The 22,254-nt window shown below is 42.4% G+C and overlaps 2 protein-coding genes across 7 annotated transcripts in view; one reads left to right on the forward strand and one right to left on the reverse strand.

Annotated features, from left to right (window-relative positions):
- The first annotated feature begins 390 nt into the window (after window positions 1-390).
- LOC118288434 (arf-GAP with dual PH domain-containing protein 1) lies at window positions 391-9,648 on the forward strand. Its single transcript, XM_035614520.2, has 11 exons — window positions 391-871; window positions 1,968-2,098; window positions 2,587-2,678; window positions 3,634-3,716; window positions 6,703-6,815; window positions 7,116-7,262; window positions 7,654-7,737; window positions 7,945-8,007; window positions 8,164-8,235; window positions 8,561-8,789; window positions 8,866-9,648. Exons 1-11 carry the CDS (start codon window positions 715-717, stop codon window positions 8,892-8,894), a joined length of 1,200 nt encoding a protein of 399 aa, XP_035470413.1. The 5' UTR covers window positions 391-714; the 3' UTR covers window positions 8,895-9,648.
- A 382-nt stretch (window positions 9,649-10,030) lies between these two features.
- Window positions 10,031-22,254, reverse strand: part of LOC118288435 (ras-related protein Rab-26-like) — a 54,134-nt gene continuing 41,910 nt past the window's right edge. For all 6 annotated transcript variants that reach the window (XM_035614528.2, XM_035614526.2, XM_035614522.2 and 3 more), the window contains 4 exons: window positions 13,844-13,909; window positions 13,015-13,071; window positions 12,215-12,291; window positions 10,031-11,574 (listed from right to left, as the gene is read on the reverse strand). In XM_035614528.2, the coding sequence (XP_035470421.1) occupies window positions 11,475-11,574; window positions 12,215-12,291; window positions 13,015-13,071; window positions 13,844-13,909 (300 nt within the window). In that variant the 3' untranslated portion in view covers window positions 10,031-11,474. The remainder of the gene's footprint in view (window positions 11,575-12,214; window positions 12,292-13,014; window positions 13,072-13,843; window positions 13,910-22,254) is intronic.

Genomic DNA, 22,254 nt, shown 5'->3' on the forward strand with positions numbered 1-22,254 from the left:
GCCTCAGCTCTTAACCCCCTTGGCGCAATGCTTACATGATGGGAGAATTATTCGAGATCATGTAAACTTTTAACATTTTGTCAGCTCTCAGTCACAACTGTGACTCCCGGTTCCAAAAGATGGTGCTGGTCAAAATGCCAAACTCAAGGCCCCAAAACGGCAGGTCACAGGCCAATGGGTGTCGTCACGGTGGGTTAATAATATAATAGATCTATGGTTGCCACTTGACTGAACATTTTAGCTGATAACTCCTGAGCCTTCAGACGGACTGTGTGGGCGTGTACAGTCTCTGCGTGAGTGACATCTCCCTCACGCTGGTAACATCGCCATAGCCCCGCCCACAGGTCGAATCAACCACAGCTGAAAACACTTGTGATGCAGTTGTTTTTTTTTTCCAGATGGAATTGTAGTTTGGGGTAAAAATTAAAAAAAAAAAAAAGCCAATAATGCAGTTAATGTATTTAAATCTTAGAAGACGTTCCAGATTTTGGTCGGTGGTTTGTGAGGCGTTTGCTTGGCCCGAGGAGCCGCTCCCCCGAACGACCGCTAGGTGTCTCACTCCGGAGGAGCACGAGAGTGAGAAGAGTGGGCGCCGCGGACTGACCTGCCTCCTCCGAAGATCGTCTAGGTGCGATACGTACGACGCACTGCACAGACCGAGTCCAGCGCGTCCGGCCGGCAAATTTTGTCAATAAAGAAGAGCAAAAACTTTCGATGCTTGAGAGTTTAGGTTTTTCCGCCGCTGAGGAGGCCTCCCGAGCAGAAACCACTTGCAGTATTATGGCCTCGGATCAAGAAAAGTACAGGCGTCTTATGAAACAGCTTCTGGGGAAACCTGGGAATGGAAACTGCGCTGACTGCGGGGCTGCAGGTAAAACGGAGGATGCTGGACACATTGTACTGACCTGTGCATTCTGCTGGGCCATGTGGGCTTCTTACACATGACTGTGCTCATCATCTGTCGTCCCCCCGCGGGATATTGTAAAGTGCCTCCAGTTCTTTTTGTAAAGTCCATTTAGTTTCTCCTCTAGACTGTCACGACGTGGTCAAAGGCATTGTCATGAAATACAACCCACATGATGACACGTGAAGAAGACTCGCACAGTGTGAGCCTCTTTAAAAACCAGCTGTGTTTCTTGGCTTCTTGCGGTTCCCATTCTAACGGGAAACACTCGCAGGTCTGTAAATGATTACTTCAGCACAACTTTTGCTGAAAGTCCCCGTGTCTTCGGGTCTTGGAGGCCACGTGTGTACTTATCGAGTGCACACCTAGTGTGTGTGTGTGTGTGTGTGTGTGAACAGTGTGCACGCATCACATCTGCAGCTCGTGGCTGTCTGCAAACAGGCGCGGTTTGTTGAACATGGCTCATCGAGCCGTGGTTGAAGGGCTGCAGCTCACTGACACTGATGCATCTCGTTCTCTGGCCCACCACACACACACACACACACACACACAACACAACCACCATTGGCACCTGGAATCCCACCTTGCATCAGAGTAATGCTTTTGAATTGCAGGAGGAGCCGTGTGCACTTACTTTTCACATACTTTTTTGTATGTTGTCATGACAAAAATGCACTTTACTCCTTGGCTTATAAAAAAAAGAAGAAGAAGAAGGTGTTCTATAATTAGTGAAATTCGATGAAACTGATGCTTGCAATGCTGCACTTTTGTCCATACTTGTGCCCCTGCCAAGTAATGTTTTAACTGCCCCAGAACATTTTCATTTTCATTTTCTTCTCAAAATGTCACGAGCACTGAAGCATAACTGACACGTGACACGTGGCAAAAGTTGTGACATACCTGTGAATTTGCAAAATTCCTAACGATGTTCATTCAAAAACTGTTTTCATTTTTATATGTATATTTTTGTCTGTCTATGAGATTGGATTTTATTCGGTCCCAAAAGCCATTTTTGAAGAAGAAATAAAATAAAAGTGCAATTCATCTGTATGTTGCTTTGCAGACCCAGAGTGGGCCTCCTATACCCTGGGTATGTTTGTGTGTCACAGCTGCTCAGGCCTCCATAGAAACATTGCTCAGATCAGCAAGGTGAAGTCTGTCCTGCTGGATCCCTGGAGCTCCGCAGACGTGGAGGTGAGAGTTACTGTCTGAAGGATTTTGTTCAAACACGCCCGGAACTGAGTAGGAAGCCCTGTCATTTGTACGAGAAGATTGAGGCATTGATTACAATTTAAAACTTGGCTTCAGCGTCTGGCCTCACCCATCCCACCCTGCTCCACTGTGAGCACGAATCTCCGTTTGTCTCTCCGCCCCTGCATCCCCAAGAATAAGACAAGTGTCAATTCAGTATGGCCTGAAAGGCTTGAGCCAGCAGCTGGCAGATACAACCAATATCTTTGAACACAGTATGTGTGCGTGGGAGTTGGTGGGTGCTGCTGAGTGCTTGGACTTCAGACTTAAAGTCACAGCTTTATGCCAAATGTTTTATTTTCACATATCAGTCGGAGTGTATCATGCCGCTGTCCCTTTTGGTTAGCTTGACCACAAGCTGGTTTGTGTTTGTGTACGTATGTCTGCCCTAATGTAAGTCCTCAATCCATTTTTTTCCCTCTCCCCTGCAGTTTATGGATTCTGTTGGTAACCATGCTGCCAAGGCCAAATATGAACAGATAGTTCCTGCCTTCTACTACCAGCCCACACACAAAGACTGCACGTAAGTGACGTGGTCCTCGCTCCTCTCAAATATCTGACTGAGGTGTTGTTGCCACTGCTGTGCATGTGCTACAGATCTGCAGCACAGATTGAAGAAAGTTAAATCGTGTTGAACAGCCACGAAGGTTCATACAAATCCTTTTGGTTCATTAGGAGCTTCGTTAGTTAATTTATGTAGTAACACATGCTGATGTCTTAAATATGTTAACAGATTTCATGACACTCTGCATTAGTCCTGAAGTTTTGCCGTGTCTGTCATCGATCAATGATTTTGCAAACCTCAGCAAACGTGTTGTGGTTATTTTGTGCAAAGATAAAAATAAATATTCATAAAACCTTTTAAAACTGCAATTATTGTTCCACTAATGGATGTATACATTAACACAGGGGCGACAACAAGTATAGGTCTGGTTGCCAGACTGACATGTAGAAACTCCTCCGTGATAAGAATGCCAAGTTCCTGTAGTTTAAAAAGGAAGCGACAGTTCAGCTGAAGGGTATGCAATAGCAAACCGCTGAGCAGTGACATTTATCTTAAAATGGATTGCATTGTGTTTATGAGGGGTGATTGTTACGAGAGGAAATAAACAAGAGAGAAGACGTAGCTACGACATTAAAAAACTCTGTCGCTGATTTGTTGATTAAGAATTTTGAATTATTTTTAAGAGACATTCTGAAAATGCACACAAGCGCAAGGTGAATTCCTTGTGACATTTCACTGAATAGAATCCAGAAAGATGGATAAGAAATATAAAAGAGGAGCATCGTCAATAATTAAGATAAGAGAGCCACAGTTACGAAAAGAGAAGCCAAGTAGTAGTTCATTGCTTCTGTTCAGAGTCTGCGTGAAAGGTAGCCAGGAGGCTCGACATGTCTGTACGTTGATGACACGTTTCAAACAACTGAACAAAAAAATCACGCAAACATCAAAGTGTCCGACACCAACTGTTCTGCAGGCTCCTGCGGGAACAATGGATCCGAGCCAAGTATGAGAGGAAGGAGTTTTTGTGTGTGGAGAGGCAGGAGCCCTACTCGGCAGGTAAGAATTAAATGTGTCTAGTAAACGTAGCCAAACACGTGATGCTTCTTGCATACTTTAGCAAAACAAGTCGTTGTCTGTGTCTCACACAGCACCCGCTGTTCAGCATTGAATGAATACTCAGCAGGAGAACACGGCATCATTCATTTATCATTACCAACATTCTTGAGTGAAACAGCGGATCACATCCGACGTGATGGGGAGAGAGTAGGGGAACGGAGGCCTCATCGCACCGCGCTGCGCTGCCGCCAAATTTTGAGAAAAAGGAAAAAATAATTTAGAGCATTTCACTACTTTTAAAACCTGAACATTTTGTCAATATATTTGACATTACCATGAGATTTGTTTCACCTGAAAACAGGGGGGTGGCTAGCTGTTTCCACCTGCTTCCAGTCTTCATGCTAAGCTATGCCGACCATGCCCTAACTCCCCAATCCAACACAAATTCATTGATCAACTGCAACATACTTTTCTTAAGCGCAGTTGAAGGGGAAATGGGAAGCTGTCAGTGTAGCCAGACATGTCTGTATGTTCTGCTGATAAAACTCTGGCGGTCAGTAACCACGCTCTCTATCAAGTGTTACTGTCTGTTTCCCTTGGTAACATCTCTGCCGGAAACAGGAAGTTGCGCAAAATGAAATCGGTTGAACCCAACCCGCCCTGTGAGAGTGATGTCATTGCTGGAGCCACAGTGTCAGGTTCGCAAACTAGTTCACACCATGATGAGGAAACAGATTGGGATGTCTAAACTCAACTAAGTTCTGTTTTTCTCACATTAAACTTTTCACTGTTGCTGTGAAGACACCATTAGGTACATTAAGAAGTGGCTGCATTAAAGAAATGCATTCATATCATACAACCTTTAAGAAAAAGTGTTAAAATCAAAATTCAACTATGTTAAAGTGGAAAGATGAGTCAGGGAAACTGGGAATACATAGACCCGCCCTTTTCTGAGAAACAGGACAGCTCTTGTATTTCTCTGTGTCAAAGGCAAAATGCCGTATGTGGATTAGAAATGTGCAATAAATGATAAGGGCATGCACCAAGAAAAAGAAGTAAAATTAAAAAATAAGGTGGAAAAGATGAAGCGCTCGTGACTCATGAGTCTCATGACCGTGGAGCTCTTTCTCTGTCTCCCTCCCTCTCCGTCAATGGCCTCTTGTGTTGTGCTGTGCCGAGGTTTAGGAGCATGTGGCCGGAGAATGGCCTCTTTTGTGTTCAAATATTCTATATAACATTGCTCGCAGACTTTAGGCAGGGAAAAAAGACAACTTGTGTAATGTTGGTGTGGACAGTCTGAATCCCCCCTTCTAGTGGTCGAACAAAACATTCAGAATCATGAATAATTGATGAAGCCATTGCTCGACCAGTAGTTTACTGCTGTCTGTGACCCACACCGTGATAACTCTATCACTATAGCTGTGACAAAAAGAAAAGGATGGGACAAAGGTGCAGACATATTTCCCCTGAGGAAAGGAACTCGCGTGTAAATTTCTTGCATATGCTCCTCTCAAATTATCCATGTTCTCTGCTTTTTTATCACATTGCACTTAAGCTTGTACTTTACCAACATTTGACAGGGACCATTTCTGTTGAAATGCTTGCACGGTTACGTGCAGGGGAAGTGGTTTATTCATACATTTGCTCATTCACATGTTAGTGGTATTTGTATGAAGCTGTGGCCATCACCAAGGTATTTTTGATCTATTTAATCACACAGAGAATACGGAATTGTGTAACTAAAACCACAGCTCAACGGACTGGTGTAAAAAATATAACGAGGCAATAATCACCCCCAGAAAACCAGCTAGAATAAAAAATATGAAAAAGTTAACATTTGTCTTGCAATTTGTGGATATTGTAGAGTCACCTTGCTGCTGAGATGATAAAAGCGAAGGAATAATGCCTAAAATTTGTCTCAGTGGCTGTTCAAACAAGTGTTAGTATCAAATCTGCCAACGTTGAACTGACTTAACATTCAGGTCATTAATGCTACAGTATATAGCTGGTGTGCCTGAGTCTGCAAGCGTATGTCAAGGGGTATGGTGTTGCACTTCTGTCTGCAATGCTGTCTCTGTTGGCTCTCAGTGTGTGTGTGTGTGTGTGTGTGTGTGTGTGTGTGTGTGTGTGTGTGTGTGTGTGTGTGTGTGTGTGTGTGTGTGTGTGTGTGTGTGTGTGTGTGTGTGTGTGTGTGTGTGTGTGTGTGTGCGCGCGTGCGTGCGTGGGACATATCGGACATTCGGGGTGACTTAAAAAAACAAACTTATTCACTGGCAGATAGTAGATGTATTGGATAAAGATGCTTTGCTAGATCTTAATCAGAAAGGCTCTGTGCATGTTTGTTAAATTGAGAGTTTACTTCAGTGATGTTCAGGCTCGCAGAGGAAGCTCTGTGTGAATTATTTATGTGTAGTAAAAGCAGAGGTACTTCCTCCCACCACCGTTGAGCTGCTCAGAAGGGTGACCACATAAGCTGTGCACATACACTTGTACACACACACACACACACACACACACACACACACACACACACACACACACACACACACACACACACACACACACACAAATGCTCACTTTCTCACAACGACTCACACCTTCTTTGCAATGTAGGAACTTTCTGTGACATCAACTAGCATTGTCTCTGGTCAAAGATCTTGCAGACTTTTCATAATTTAAATACTGTTTCAGTTCACTCACAATGCACTGGGTTGAATGGGCACAAGGAAAAAAGTTTGATAATAACCAGTACATAGGAATATGATTTTTCCACTGCCCCCAAATGGCCAATAAATCTTTTGAGCCATAATCTACATGATCATCAGTTTTATTACAACCTAATTTTTCACTATTTTCATTATTCTCCTGTATTAATGTTTTCAGATACTACTGTACTGTAGTATTTTTGTGAAAGTCTGCTGTGTCCTCTTTCTGTGTTCTCGCTCGATGTCAATGGATCACACCCTTGTGACTCCCATCCCGGCAGGCTACAGAGAGGGGTTTCTATGGAAACGAGGCAGAGACAATGGACAGTACCTCAGCCGAAAATTTATTCTGTCCGAAAGGGAGGGTGTTCTGAAGTACTTCAACAAGCATGATGTGAGTACATCTCTCTATATTTCTCATCTGCATTTGAGCTGCTGATCTGACTTTGTTGAATCTGAAATTGTTCAGTTTCTAAAGAACAAAAGCTGTTTTGCCAAATATGCTTATCTCCCATTTTAAACAGCATAATGTTAAGGATGAAAAACAGTCTATTGCCTGCATAGACCATAATCACAGTTTTCAAATTCTTTTTCATTTACCATGAACTTTTCTTTTATTGAAGAGCAGTTTGAGGACATAAGGAGATAAGACTTTACCATTGACTTTCTTAAAAAATATATCCCCTTCCTGCAGGCCAGAGAGCCCAAAGCCATAATGAAGATCAGTACCATCAACGCCACTTTCCAGCCAACTAAAATTGGCACTGCTCACGGTCTGCAGATGACCTATCTGAAGGACAATAGCACGAGGAATATCTTTGTTTACCACGAGGATGGAAAGGTGAGGGCTACTGTGCCTCTGTTTGGTGGTTGAGATGGGAAATAAAAAGCAGGGTTGTGTCTAAGAAGGAGGTAGACGACACGTGTGTCCATCTGGTTGAAATGGTTGGTCATTACAAATCAATGTGTATTGCTGTTTATTTGTATGAAGGCCTAACACCCACACAACACTCAAAAATGTTACAGTTTGATAATAGAGGAGATAAGTGATCGATTGAGACTGGTAATTGTTCAGTAAAATGTAACCCCAGTGGTTTAGGATATGATGAGAAATAAAACATAGAGTTGTGCAAATTTGTACGAATGCCATTTTAAAAAAGCCATTTTGTCTCATAATGACTGTCTTGTGTTTTGCTGGAGCTGATGTATTATGTCATTGTACTGTCCTGAAGGAAATGGTGGACTGGTTCAACGCCATCAGAGCTGCCCGGTTTCACTACCTGCAGGTGGCTTTTCCTGGGGCTTCCCAGTCTGACGTGAGTATATGCACTTCCATCAACACATGCACATACAGTACGTACTGGGCCATAGCTACCACTGAGAACAATTTCTTTGTCTATTTTCTGAGATTTTAACAAGCTGGAGGATTACACCCGGCAATTAAAAAGATATACCAAGTGTTTGTTTTAGACTTTATATTAGAGTCCAATTTAATATTTAATATTTGCTCATTGTTTGTTTAGTTGTTGCCAAAGTTAACCAGGAACTACATAAAGGAGGGTTACATGGAGAAGACTGGTCCCAAGGTGAGGCATTTTCTGTGTTTTAAGATCAAATACTACCACCACCACATGTTAAATGCATATGTAGAATTCATAATGATTTCTTAGGTTAAACATGAAAGCCAAAATTTTTTTGACATTTTGCAGCTCTGTGAACTGAGTTCTGTCTCTGTCCTGCAGCACAAAGAAGGCTTCAAGAAGAGGTGGTTTACGATGGACGACAGGAGGCTCATGTACTTCAAAGATCCGCTGGTATCAAAGCTGCATGTCATGAGGAAACTGCTGCAGTTCCACACTGTGACCAGCAGATGTGACTGTGCCTTTTCCCTTTGTCTATCAATCTGTTAATTTTTTTAGAAACGGCCGAACACGCCAAAACAGGCATTTTGCACAAGTCTGGAAGTATTAATTATGGCTCACTCGAGTACAGTGCACTTAGTCATATTTGGTTTGTGGTGCACAACATAGCAAAACAGCAGGCAAGGTCATACTGATATGTCTGTGTGTATTCCTCATTGAAAAGACAAATGTCTGTTTAAATCAGGATTTGTTTTTGGGTTCCCCCTCTGCTTTTCAGGATGCTTATGCACGAGGCGAGGTGTTCATTGGCAGTAAGGAAAACGGCCACACTGTTCTTCCTGGCCTCCCTCCCAACATTCAGGGCTACCATTGGCAGTTTGGAATCACCATAGTGACCCCAGACAGGGATTTCCTTTTTTCATGCGAGACTGAAGAGGATCAGAAAGACTGGATGGCTACATTTCAGACTGTTATCAGCAGACCGATGCTGCCTCAGGATTATGCAGGTAATTTGTACAACCAAGTAAGTCAACTCATTATTTAACTGCAGAGTCTGATATCTCTATTTTTTCCTTTCTGCAGTGGAGGCCTATTTTAAGCACAAACCATGACTCTTTTTTCTTGTTTGACGGACCATTGGTGCAGGATGAGGTGCAAGAAGAGGAGCTTGATAAAAAAAGGGCTGAAGATAAGATTTGAGATCTCATAATAGGTCTTATAAAATGAAAGGTGACAGAGAAAAGGACCTTAAGGTGAGACATGTTGACTACAACTATCCTTCCCACAATTACTCATTTTACTCACCTTCTTGTCCTGCTCAGTTTCACTTATATTATGTGCCAGAAACATTTCTTATGGAGTCAGAATCTGAGCTGAGTGTTGACCTAAATCTCATCCTTCATGTGATGTAACTTAGATACTTGAAAGAGGACAGTCATCCTGACCTGAATGTGCAGAAGTCATGTATGTATGTATGTATGTATGCTTTTTGTGTGGGAATCAGAACTGTTGCTGCTCTGACGTGAAGAGATTTTGAACATGTAGTAAGACATTCTAGCCAGTCACAGACAGGATCAAAACATAATCTGACACGGGTATGTAATGTCAGTAAGAAGAAATAATACATTGTCAAATAATAATCCTGACATTTATTTCCATGTATAATATTTATTTTGATTTATTTATTCTTTTTTTTTTAACCGTCTAATTTGCTATCTGCAGCTTACAGTATTATGGTGCCAAGCACTGGTACAATACGTATTTTAACTTTTAATACAGATTCAATCAGCTGAATGTAAACTGCTGTGAGGTTTATTGGCCTTCATTCTCCTCCTTTTTGTAAAACTGTATAAAAAATTAACTTGAGCATTTAATTTCATGTCATTATTTATCCACTAGAGGGAGACATGTGCGATGTTTAAAACTTGTGACTACACACACTTGCACGCACGCGCACTCGCACGCACGCACGCACACACACACACACAACATAATTTATGCAATAGCTGAAGAGGGGGGCTGAAGATGTTTTTGAGCAGTATTGAGTCGTGGTCCATTAATTCAAATGTAGTGAGCTGGAGTCAAGCAAACAACGTGAGACGGCATCCATCCTGCTTAGTGTCGCTGAAGACGTATGACATCACCACTGCACACGTTGTTTTTCCTAACTCTGATCTGAACAGATGAGATGTCATGTCAGAGGAGAATTTGTGTAAGTGTATCTGAAATATGGTCATAATTACAAGAGTAAGAGCCACATAACCTTCTGTTTTTATTGTGGTTCACTTTCAGCTCTAAGAAAGAAGTTGCACATTGAAAAGTAGTAAAACCAATACATTACTGAGAACATCAAAATGGGAGCATGTACCGTAAATACTGTATAGATATTCAGATTTTATGACTTAGATGAAATCTACCAAAACAACTGTCAAAAGAGGCTTATGATTATTTATGAAGAATAGGTTAAATACTGTTAATAGATTATAAGAAACATAAGAAATGAGAAAGGCCTACTGTACTACTGTATATCCCCATTATATATTAATGAATGGAAAACAACAGCAGGATTTAAAGTATTCTAGAAATATTTGCACTGGCTACAACTAAAACAGAATTATGCTCGTTTCATATACAATACTTCAGGTAAAATGGTCATCATACTGGAGGTGTTTATTCCCCGAACCCCACTCACAACTCATTAACCATCTAAAGTGCCAAACTTTTTTTACATGCAGAAAAAAGGATTTACACCATCAACCTGTTTTTAAATAATTTCTAAACAAAAGATTATATTTATTAGCAAGAAAAAAAGTTGCATTAGAGCTCCCCAAGACTCAAAACTGATCCCCAAAATAGAAAAATATCCCCAGTAATTTATCTGAAAACTGTTACATGTTGTGTAACCCATGCACTGTTGTGTTTCTGTACATTTGTTTAAACTAATTTTCTTATTTTGGCATTTAGCATGAATTCAAATCTACTAAAACAATGGTTTGACGTGGCAAATGATGCTTTTCTTCACTCCATATCTTTTTATACAAAAGAAGCAACAATAAAGTACTTAAACATTTTGCTGAAGTAATACACAACCCCAGGTATCCACAGCTGAACCATGTAAATGCTTAGACTGAGTTTATGCTGGTGAGCTAAACTGGCTCCACGGAGCCTAAAACACAGACAGACGACGAAATACACTACACATCTGGAAGATGAGCTTTCATCCATACGTTGAACAAGAAGAGAGAATTCAAACAGATTCCACTGACACTTAGGTAAGAAGATAAATGGCTTTAAACGTACATGTGCTTTGTCTCTGAAGAAAAAGATGAAATCCCTCCATCAGAAAAAATCACAACATGAGTGGATGCAAAGGTATTTGCTAGATATCACATTCTATGAGCCGGGTTGAAAAGACATACAAGAGGAGAGCGGGGCAGCAGGATGAGTGCGGGGCAACAGACTATCATCAGAAGGACAAAAAGGTTTATACCTCGCCGGAGCTGACTCCTCCTCTCTGATAAAGTCAGATATAAATATACACATTATGAAGATGTGACACACACACACACACACACACACACACACACACACACACACACACACACACACACACACACACACACACACACACACACACACACACACACACACACACACACACACACACACACAGAGAGTGACAGGAGCAGGCTTTAAGACCTGCAGCACCCAGTGCCCTTCATCTCCTTAGTGACGTACTCCTGCAGCTTAAACTTCTCACTGGGATCCTTCGTGGACCTGTGCTTCAGCTCCCTGAAAACAAAGAAGGATACGATGAGGCTGGACAAAACGGAGTCACCCACCATGAGCAAAACAAATGATCAGTGTAGACCTTATTAAATGTATCATTTAGAAAACATTTTTCATCCTCCATGTCTTTTTTTTAATGTTACTTCACCTGGATGTTTGATTGACCTTCACTGTGCAGGGTGTTGTGTGTGTGCAGAGTTTGAGACTAGAAGACCGTTTCATATTCATCTGCTGAAGGAGGAAAGTTTCTCTGTGCTCACCGTGAACATCAGTTAGCGATTCCTGTCTCAAATTCCATGCACGTTAAGACGACACTGACAAATGTCTGATAAAAAAATGAACGGGGACGTAAAGGGGCACGAAAGGTTTTGAGGCTTTTAAAAAGCGGTGGTTTTTCAAGCTTCACATTATTTCAACCTGTGTTTAGTTGTAGAAAATAGCGGAAAATGGCTTCTATATTAATCTTTAAAATCATGTTCAGAGTTAACCTTGAGGGTTTTGGTCAAAAACTAACTTTGACATTTAGGTGTCTTAACGGTGTAAAGTGGTGTCATACCCATTTACATATTTAGAAGAATAAAATGATAAAACGTCTCTTAAAATTAGACCATCCAATAATACGTGCGGACAGAGAGATACTCACTTAGCCACAGCGGTGAAAGCCAGCTCAACATTAAGACCTGACCTGGCGCTGGTCTCCATGAAGGGAACTCCAAACTCCTGCAGTGTCAAAGCAGACACAGTTCAGTCAGACAGCTCACAGTTGAAATATTTATTACAGCAGCGGAACAGTGTTGGAGTTTGGTGTCTAGGCTCCGACCTCATATGAACAAATATCTTTAACGTTTCCATCAGAATTTCCCAGCACAGCAGTTTGGCTCTGATCCTGTTTCATGTTGGATAAATTCAGCTCCGAAATGATCCATTTTTCCTCTGCAGAGGAATTTGTCTCAGCTTTCACTGATGATAACTGATGTGCTCGTTTTGTCCCTCCCAGGCTGAGCCTTAAGTTACACACTTGACGGGCACTTTACTGCTCCCACCTCCAGAGAGACACTTGGCTGTTTGCTACTTGTTTTGGGGGCCACGCTGTGAAGCAGCAGCAGTCCAGCAGATTGATGAAAGAGGAATTCCACTATCACATGTGTTTCAGTGTGTGGTGGCTGCATTTGTAGCTGTGCTCCTGTTAATCACCGGATCAAGGACTGTGAATCTGATTACAACTGACATGGTTTGCGGCAGATACTAAAACTTTTTTTGAATGATGACCCATATGGCAGGAATTTATACTGTAAATGTTCATTATCTCCATATCTGAAGTGTGCAGTATGTCTTTGTCTTATCTTTTTGACTAGATCATTCAAACTGTTCAATAATATTCATAACTTCTCGTCCAAAGGGTCATACCAATACCTTTTGAAAATTTAATAAAATTTTCTTTACCTTAGCCAGCCTCTCTCCATCCTCTCTCTTCACCACCCTGTCATGTGTAGCATCCGCCTGGGGACACAGGGAGAAAAAGATCACATAATGATAGCAGTGCTAAAACCACAACACACGCACGCGCTCCACGGCAGAAATGTTTTTTTATTCAAATGTCTTTGACAGGTATTGTCATGTGTCATATATACATTTGTGCGTACTTGGCGATATTCTAAATTTATGTTATGGTCAATGAATCCAAAAGCAAAACCAGCAAACTGGTTGTGTGTAAAGGTCCTTCATGAACCAACATTATCTGTGGCTCTCCCCCATTCATTCCAACTAAACATGTAATGTTAAAGAATGTCTGATAAATGTATATTATCATTTTTGCAAAAAAGAAAAAGGCTGAATAAAACCAATAACACGCCTGAAATTCAAGCAAATGTTATTCAAACAAATTAAAGTCTTTCAGCCATGGATTTGTTGAGCAAGTGAATATTTACTTTGACGAGATGGGGAATGTGGCACTGATTCAAGAGAGAGAGCCCATATCGATTGTAATGAAGGAACAAAGCACTCAGCGACAAGCGACCAAGACTCATCTTAACTATGCATTTAATGTAGGTCTTTGACAACAATGGCGTGCTATAGTACAGAGGAATACGATCAAGTATTCACTACGAATTTGCTTATGGTTATTGCTTATTTTTTTCATACATATTCAGCTCCTCCCAAATAAAATATTGAAATTTAACTCCCGGCCCTACAGTGCATCTATCTAGACTAGTACTGGTTGGCTCTATTGTATGTCTATGTACAATCACAAATATTTCCCATAATGCCTTGCCTTGTTTCCAAGCAGCATGAGCACCACATCCTGTTGGGCGTATTCATGGATCTCAGTCAGCCATGCCTGGTTACAACACAGGACAAGGGGACGAAAGAAAGGGAACATGTGCAGCGGTTAGAGAAACAAAAAGACATTATGGAGCATAAAAACTTAAAAACTTGTAATAAGCACAAAAAAGGGCTTCAGGAAAAGAAAACCTTCTCTGGGACTTGACAAGGACGAGCCCGAGCATTAAATCTAACGACATGAATAAAGAGGGGGAGGAAAGTGTGGGCGACCACAGCATTTAGATGAATATGGGAGAAGGAAGAAAACACGTGCAGACGGTGACACTGAGGCAAGGAGAGAGAGTGTTACTGTAATGAACAGTTTAATCAACACTGTTGACTCCTTCCTGTTTTAACTACAACATTCACACAGGGGAAATATAAAGCGGTTTCAGGGGAGCAAAAGGTTCTTCTGACTGTATGAGCTCCAACAGCACGCGAACCAGCGCTTTACTGTAAACCAACAGTTCATCAGGGTTAGGGTAAGGACGAGTTTAGAGGAACGTTCGGAGAAAGGTGTGGCCCCGACCCTGCGCTATTCTGAGAAAGCTGGGGGAAAAAAAAGATTCAGTCGGGTTGTTTGAATTTGCATCGCCAGTGCTGAGGGGGGCGAAATGTTATGCGAGGAGCACTTTGCATGAGGCTAATTGCTTCATACATAATTCAACTTTTTTGCGAATGTTTCCAATCATGTTGTGATGATGTTGCTTATCCTGGCCGACTGCCGTCGCTGGCGCTCATCAAAGTTTGAGCATCTTTTAAAAATAGTCTTGTTTGCACGAGGTGACGTATCAGCATATGTGGCCTTTGTTACAGAAAGTTATCGCTCAGCGATCGCTCACCTTTCATCCTCCCACAAGGAGTCAAGAGAAACCTCCGCACATCCTCCCTGAGCTGACAACCAGCCTTTAAATGGATTTTCTCCATATGCCGCGATTACCGCTGACAAATCAGAGCTTGTAATCAAATCATTCAGCTGTTCAGAGCACATTGCCCACGCGCCACTTCACAGATACAACCATTGATTCCAGATGATGCCATTGTCACCTCCGTGCTGGAGAGTTTAATTCTCTATGCAATGGCTAAAAAAGACAGCAAAACTTCAACAACACAGTCAATTTGATTATCCCTTGAGTGAGCGAGTGAACGCGTGAGAGAATTTATCTTTGCAGAGTGAGTCTGGTAATTTGAATGAATGAATTCAAATTAATTTAAGCTGCTTTCAGACATGCACTGAGATCCGGACATTTTCCTGAAGCAATTGAATTCAGCTGCTCCATTCCCAATCCTCAGACAGCACTTTTGATGTAGCATGTTCTCTAGACCTCTGCTGAATTCAAATGTCACTCTGAGGGTAGATATTTAATCTAATGAAGCTTATATGCCAAACGCACTGATGAAATTCACACTGCCTGCTCAACTGTAGACGTAAGAGACGGCGATGCAATGGCAGAGAGCGAGAGAGAGTGATGTGACGGAGACAGAGAGGGTGCCAACAGGCAGCAAGACAGAGAGGCCGACATTGACAGTGAAAGACGAGACAAAGACTGAAGGATCTGTATCGGAGAGGAAGGAGGATGAAAGCCAGGTAGACAGCTGCCGGCGGCTGCGTCGTGACATTGCTGAGACAAGTTGTCAATGGGTACTTCTGATGTGGCCTTGTATCTGTTTTTCCTTTGTTGTCACCGAGAAGAGAAAGCCTGACTGTGTTCTACTCCAGGACACGACACGACACAAACCAGGTCGGCTATTGCTGACGGAGTGTTTGCGATAAGCTGGCAGGTGTCCCTGAATACTTGTTTTCTTGTTGTTGTAGTATTTTTCTGGCAGCAAAAAACGAGGTGCCATTTTTCCACGAAAAACCGCGACCCGGGAGCCAAGAGAATGACATGCACTCATGGGGGATGGTGTCGTTTTTCTATCACCATTTCACTGCGCAATCAGTTTTAAAATCATAACGACATTTCAGCTTTTTTAAAACACATAGGAAGGTCTGAGAAAGGTACACACCTTTGTTGTGTAAAATTTTACTATAAAATTCGGATAACACCATTTGTGTTGTCATATGTACTTCAAAGAAAACACATATGACCAAACATGTTCAACTTTTTTTTTTATATACAAGTATTGTATAGAAAAACATATTTTAATATTCAGGGGGAGCTCTTCTCAGACTGCTTCATATCTGACACGGTGGCATTGAAGTGAAGTAGAAAAAGGAAATAACTTTGATTACAAAATTCTTAAAGACAAAAAAACAATGAAAAATCATAATTTCAACCATTTGGCATTATAAGATACATGTGAGCAATTCAAAGGGCCCCTCTCTGAAGAGATCTATTGTCTGTGTTTCCCATATCCCCCTTATCCTTGAACTCCCCAATGTGTTCCGGACACGAACAACAAAATTCCCAACTCTGTACAGAATCTCTCCTCATCCTGTTACTCATCCTCATACTCGCCTTGAGTACAATAATGAATTTCCCGGCGGTGTCTTTCCACATCATTAAACTTTCCCTCTGTTGCACTTTTGCCGAAGCACATTTGCCACGGGTGACAATGCCATTCTTGACAAACTTTGATCAGAGTATTACAGCAGCTGACGTGGTGGAGACGTCTGCTCCCACCAGCGGGCAGAGTCAGAACCGAGCCGACCCTGAGGAGCGCGGGGAGGAAGTAGGGCTTCTCCCCTGAGAGGAGGTTTAAGCTCCGCGAGGCAGCTGAGCTGAACGGAGTGACACCCTGTCGCTGTCTGGCACGAAGGCGGAGAGACGCAGAGAAATCCTGTCGCACTCGCGCTCTGTGTGCATTCACACATTCGTGCACGTGCACGACAAATCGATAAGCCATATTTGATATATTTAAAACAAAAATGCTTCTACGGCTTGCGCCAGAATTAGTGCACGCACGCACACACACACACACACACAGACACACACACACACACAATATCAACCTTGTAAGCTGATTTCTGTGGCCTGACGGGCAAGAGAAAGGCTTTCATGTTCATAATAGAGCAGCTGACGGGCCTGTCTGCCAGAAAACCTGGGTGTGAGACATGTCGGGATGACTGATGTGCTTTGAGAAGCTGCAGTCAGAGGGAACATGAGCAGGGATGAGAGTGAGACGTGTACAGAGGAGCTGTCCTCACTCCTCTCAGCACTCAGCACACAACCTGCGTGTCTCTTTCAGCCGGTGCCAAGTTTACTCAGTTTCGAGCTGCGTTAAATGAACCTGTTTAAACAAATGGGTCCTTTCTCTAATTCATATGCGAGTGAGAGAGTGTGTAACAGACATGTACTACAGTCCACTATGACAGTGAGGAAAGCACAGGTAAAATTGGTGCATTTTTGGCAAGTGGTCAAGACGAAGTCAGAGTTCACAAACTCTGGCAGTGCCTTGTTAATGCATTCCTATTTCTACGAATTGAAAAACTGTATGAATATGAAAAGGGAAATGAATAATTGAATGTCTTCAATACATTATGGAGAGAAAGACATGGTGAGCGAAAAATTTCCAGTGAGGTTTCGGAAAGGTGTCAGAGCTGCGGAGGAAATATAAACGATCGTGCCACGTTTGTACATTTTCATGATAAGAAATCGATCCACGTACCATCTAACCTCGTGACAGGAATGTAGGTGCAGAGGTTCGCGTGTTTTTCCACGCGCACGCACAAACGCACACACACACACACACACACACACACATACACACACACACACACACACACACACACACACACACACACACACACACACACAAACACACACACACACACACACACACACACACACACACACACACACACCCCCCCCCCCCCACACACACACACACACACACCATTATCATGACATGCTCGGTGACATCTTTGCCAACCGTTTCCAGAGACGTGTTCTTTGTGTCACAGGGGGGTGTGGGCCTCTGTGCCTTCCTGTCAATCAAGCTGATATCTTGTCAGTCCTCATGTCAGCCAATGTTAACACAATTCCTCCCTTTAAAAAAACGTCCATGTAAATATCCAATGCATTCATCGTCTCTAGGACACGTATTATTTTAAATGACAAATTATTGTAATTTGTTTTTCATGATAAATTGAAGAATAAGAAAAAATCTCAAAACACCTAAAAAGCGAAGAAGGGTCTACTGACTTTGAGACACTGATGCAGAGTGTGTGTTTTTCGAAGAAGTTGTAAAGATTCTTTCTTACAATAAAGGTCTTTGCATAAGGTGCAGCAAATGCAGAATTTATTCAAGGTCAAAAAAACATAATATCCTGCATGTCCTAAAGTTTCCAAGCTCAAGCTCACTCCCGATTACATCATCATCGCTATATTTTATCACTGCATCTGTAAATTAATTTATGATTATACTACTAATCACTTTTTTTTTACCACTTTCATCTAGTAGTGTCTCCTGCCACTCTCCTCCAAGAGAAGCACATCTTTTTTTGTTGTTGCAGAGGTTTTGAGGCTTCAACAGTTGAAACTTATGCAGCTGAACTAAACAAAACAGAGGAGAAACAATGTCAGAATTACTCTCCACAATCCATTAATATTGCTGAATTAACAGATTTGGGTTTCGGCTACATTTGTTTGGGATCAGAAATTCATTATGGTTCAGACAAATTATATATTAACATAGTTATAGTTGTTCTTCATCGTGAGTTTATATAAAAGCCACCTAAACTTTTTGAAGAAGCCACTTGCTCTTCTGTTCATACAGTACATATTGAATAATTCAAATCCCTTTAACACCCTTTCTAACTCAAATAAAAGCTGTGAGGTCTGTCTGCCTGGACAACAAAGGGATAGCAGCGCTGTGATAAAAGAGTAACCACAACAAAAATAAAGATTCCTTTTTTCGCTCACGCCAGTTAGAGATAAAACAGTGTGACAGAAAAACAAAGTATTTGTATTTGTGCTGTACTGTAATTGTTTCTGTGAAATATTAATAATACTTTTCTTTGATCGAGAACAAAATGTAACTGAAGAACAAAAAGGAAAAACAAAGGAAGAATAACAGAGTTTACATCAATGGTATTTAGAGGGATCCCATATGTTCCCTGAACCTGCTGTTCCTGACGTATTCACTGGGACTGATGGTTTTCAAATTCTCCACCCTTGAACATTTCTACCTTTCACATGCTAATTACCTCATCAATTCATTGAAATATATATACTACATATATATTTTTGGGGGGGAATGCCAATACCTGTCCGTCTGAAAGGCTTTGACCTTTGTCAGCCCCCTCACAAGTAAAAAGCTTCTAAACAAACTGGGAGAATCATTAAAGGCACAGACGGACGCGACTCCTTGTGTAACAAAGAGCGGAGAGATGTTGGAGGGGAGGCGGCCCTTCTTTTTACGTGCTCTCCATTTTTCTAAGTGTCACATACGCGTGTCTCATCTGTTGTGTCATTTTGCAGCTGACATGAAAGTCATAGTAGATGTGAATGGGAAGTAGCCGCCTCAACACAGATGAATTGTCCTCTCTTCCCGACACTTTGCTTCTGCAGAGCTACGCTCCACTGCTGCGTCATGTACGTCTTGGACAGACAGGCAGCGATCTAGTGAAGGAATAGAGCCGACATACTAACAATGTTCCATGGAGGACGGCGAATTAACGGTTGTAATGAATGGATCACTGCAGCCAGGCCACGCCCTCACTAACTTGTAAAGAGGCTGGTGGCGGGGAATAATCGATGAAAGATTTTTTCATAAAACACTTTGAAAAACGCGTCACTCCTAAAATATCTCCGCTGATCAAAAGTGAATGGTGTTTGAGTTCACATTCTTGCATTATTTACTAACAGTTTCTCTCGGCGCCATCTGGTGCGGTGGTGCCATGACATTTAAGTAACAGTTAGTCATCTGAAGCGGCCCCATGCCCCCGGGCCGGGGATTGACTGCGAGAGATGAACGAAGACACGCTGGTGAGGGACTCATTTCTGTCACTGCGTTTCCGCTGTATACATCCCGCAGCCGCGACAGCAATGTCGTGAAGTCACAGTTACACGATTGCACGACGCACACGCATCGTCCCTGTGCCAGGACTGGTAATTGGGCAAAGGCCACATCATAACAGGGCATGACCTGAGGATTTCATCTAGGTTAGAGCTATTGATCTGAAGAGTCAGAGTCAGATTGTGTCTTATGAGACTGCTTCACATGGATCGCTGGCAGAGCGCCGATCAATTCTAATGTTATGAGAAAGAATGCAAGATTTTTTTTTTGGCATGCAGTTAAAAGGGCAGGTTCAGCAACAATTATAGTTTTTTTTTCTAACGAGGACACTATCTTACGTCAGCTAGAATCTCTCCAATCACCAGAGCGGTCATCTTCCGTCTTTAAATACTGCGTTTCAGGAAATGCAGGTTAATTCACAGATGAATCGTTCTGATTTGACAAGCTCTCCGATTACCATCAACAGCGAATGGTTCTTGCTCTGAATGACTGCGCCACGAGAGCCAGGCTGCTTTCTAACAGAGCCACCCAGACAAATGATTTGCGGCAGAGGCCCAAATTGACTCTTGTAGTCTCCCTGAAACACCACTTCAGACATGAAGACATTCATCTTATAACTAAATGGCTCGTGTATTTCTGCTACAGAGGCTTACCAAAAAAAAAGGAGAAAAGATTGACGATGACCATGAAATCCCTCAATAACTCTCTGACCCAGATAGGAGCATGAAATAATCATAATCATATGTAGATTTTGAGTAACAACACTTTTGTTCTCATACCCCTTTAACAATTTATACGACCTAAGAGAAAGGAGTTGATATTTTAGATGTAGCGTGTCAGAGCACAAGATGATGAGTTTTAACTGAGCCTCTCTTGTCCTAAATTAACATCTCACTCTCCTCCAGATGATGGACAGCTCCAAAGGCGTTAACGTCTCAGAGGAGACAGCGATACACCGCAGAGGAGGTCTGAGGGCGGAGGTCGGAGAGAATGATTTGCCCCTCTCATTTCTCCACCTCCTTCAGAGCAACATTCATCACCATTAGCGTTCATCAACGTGAGTTAGAGCTAGTTAGGCAGCAGTGTGCCAGCAGGCATCTGCAGCTTGCCACAGGCATATCGCCTCGCTGTAATAGACGCTGACTGGACGTGAGAACGGCGGAGGGATGTGGAGACGATAAAGGAGGGAGGAGGAGAAGGAGAAGCAGGACAGAGAAAGACGTGTGTCACACTGGGCCTCATGAAATCTCACACACTGATGATTTGGTTTCAAATAATAAACTTCAACAGTGTCAGTGGTGAAATTGCACCAAATGCTAAAATGTAAAAGAACACAGAAGAGATAAAGAACAGACAATGGTTTTTATCTTCTGAGACATTTTGATTTGTCATAGGAAAAAACACAGGTGATTTATCATTTCAATGAATAAATTAATTCATTTATCATTTTCAATCATTGTAACTGAGTCAGCATGCAAGTACCACGGGCCCTTAACTCCTTTTAGCTGAAGAAGCTAACTGGCAACGCATGGGTTTCCTTTTCTTTTAAGACTGTCTCTTTTATCTATATTAAGTGCAAACGTGGTATAGTGTTTTTTACTGCCTGGTATTCCTGTTGCAACTTACAGTTGGCCCATATACAGTCCGACAACGAAAGTGCACACTGAGACAATCCTACAGGAGTCTGCATCAGTCGAGGTTGAGGTGATTGTATAAAACAGAGCCCTGAAGCACCGTGCCGCGAAGAGACGGGACGAGCTAAAATGTCATCTGTGGCCACACCGTCTCATTACTTCCGTTTAAGATGAGTGACGGTTTGTTACTCATCCTCCCTCCGGGTCCTGCACTCCTCCCCCGACACCCTCCCTCCCTCCCTCCTTCCGCTCTCCTTGAGCCGCTGTTCACACCTGGAGCCAAAGAGGCACCTTTCCCGCTTTAATGATCTCTCAGGGTGGACGGGCACGTCATATTGCTCTGGCGGAGACTGCTGATGAATAACCTCTCCTGCTCCTTAACAGCCCCTCTGCTGCTCTGAAAGAGCCATTTCATCTGATGACCAGCGTCAATTAAAGCGGTTGAGAAAAATTGCCAGCCACCTCTGCCGCAGGCTGCATTTACTACGCAGTAGGAAACAGCAGGTGTGATGACATCGTGACACCAGCTGGCACGACCTTCAGTCCACGTGACAGCTGTGGGACGGCGGAGGACGAGGACGGAGGTGCCATTTTATGGTCCTGACTACGAATGGTGGCGCCGTTTAGAATGTTTCTGCCAACCTCCAAGAAGACAGGGCAGGGCAGGTTCAGTGCAGTGGGTCAACAAATTCATAATATTTACATTATAGATTCATATTTGAATTATTAATTCCATTGATTGGAAGCGTTTGACCTCTCTGTT

Source organism: Scophthalmus maximus, chromosome 17 (genome assembly GCF_022379125.1).
Source record: "Scophthalmus maximus strain ysfricsl-2021 chromosome 17, ASM2237912v1, whole genome shotgun sequence".
Classification (NCBI taxonomy): Eukaryota; Metazoa; Chordata; class Actinopteri; order Pleuronectiformes; family Scophthalmidae; genus Scophthalmus; species Scophthalmus maximus.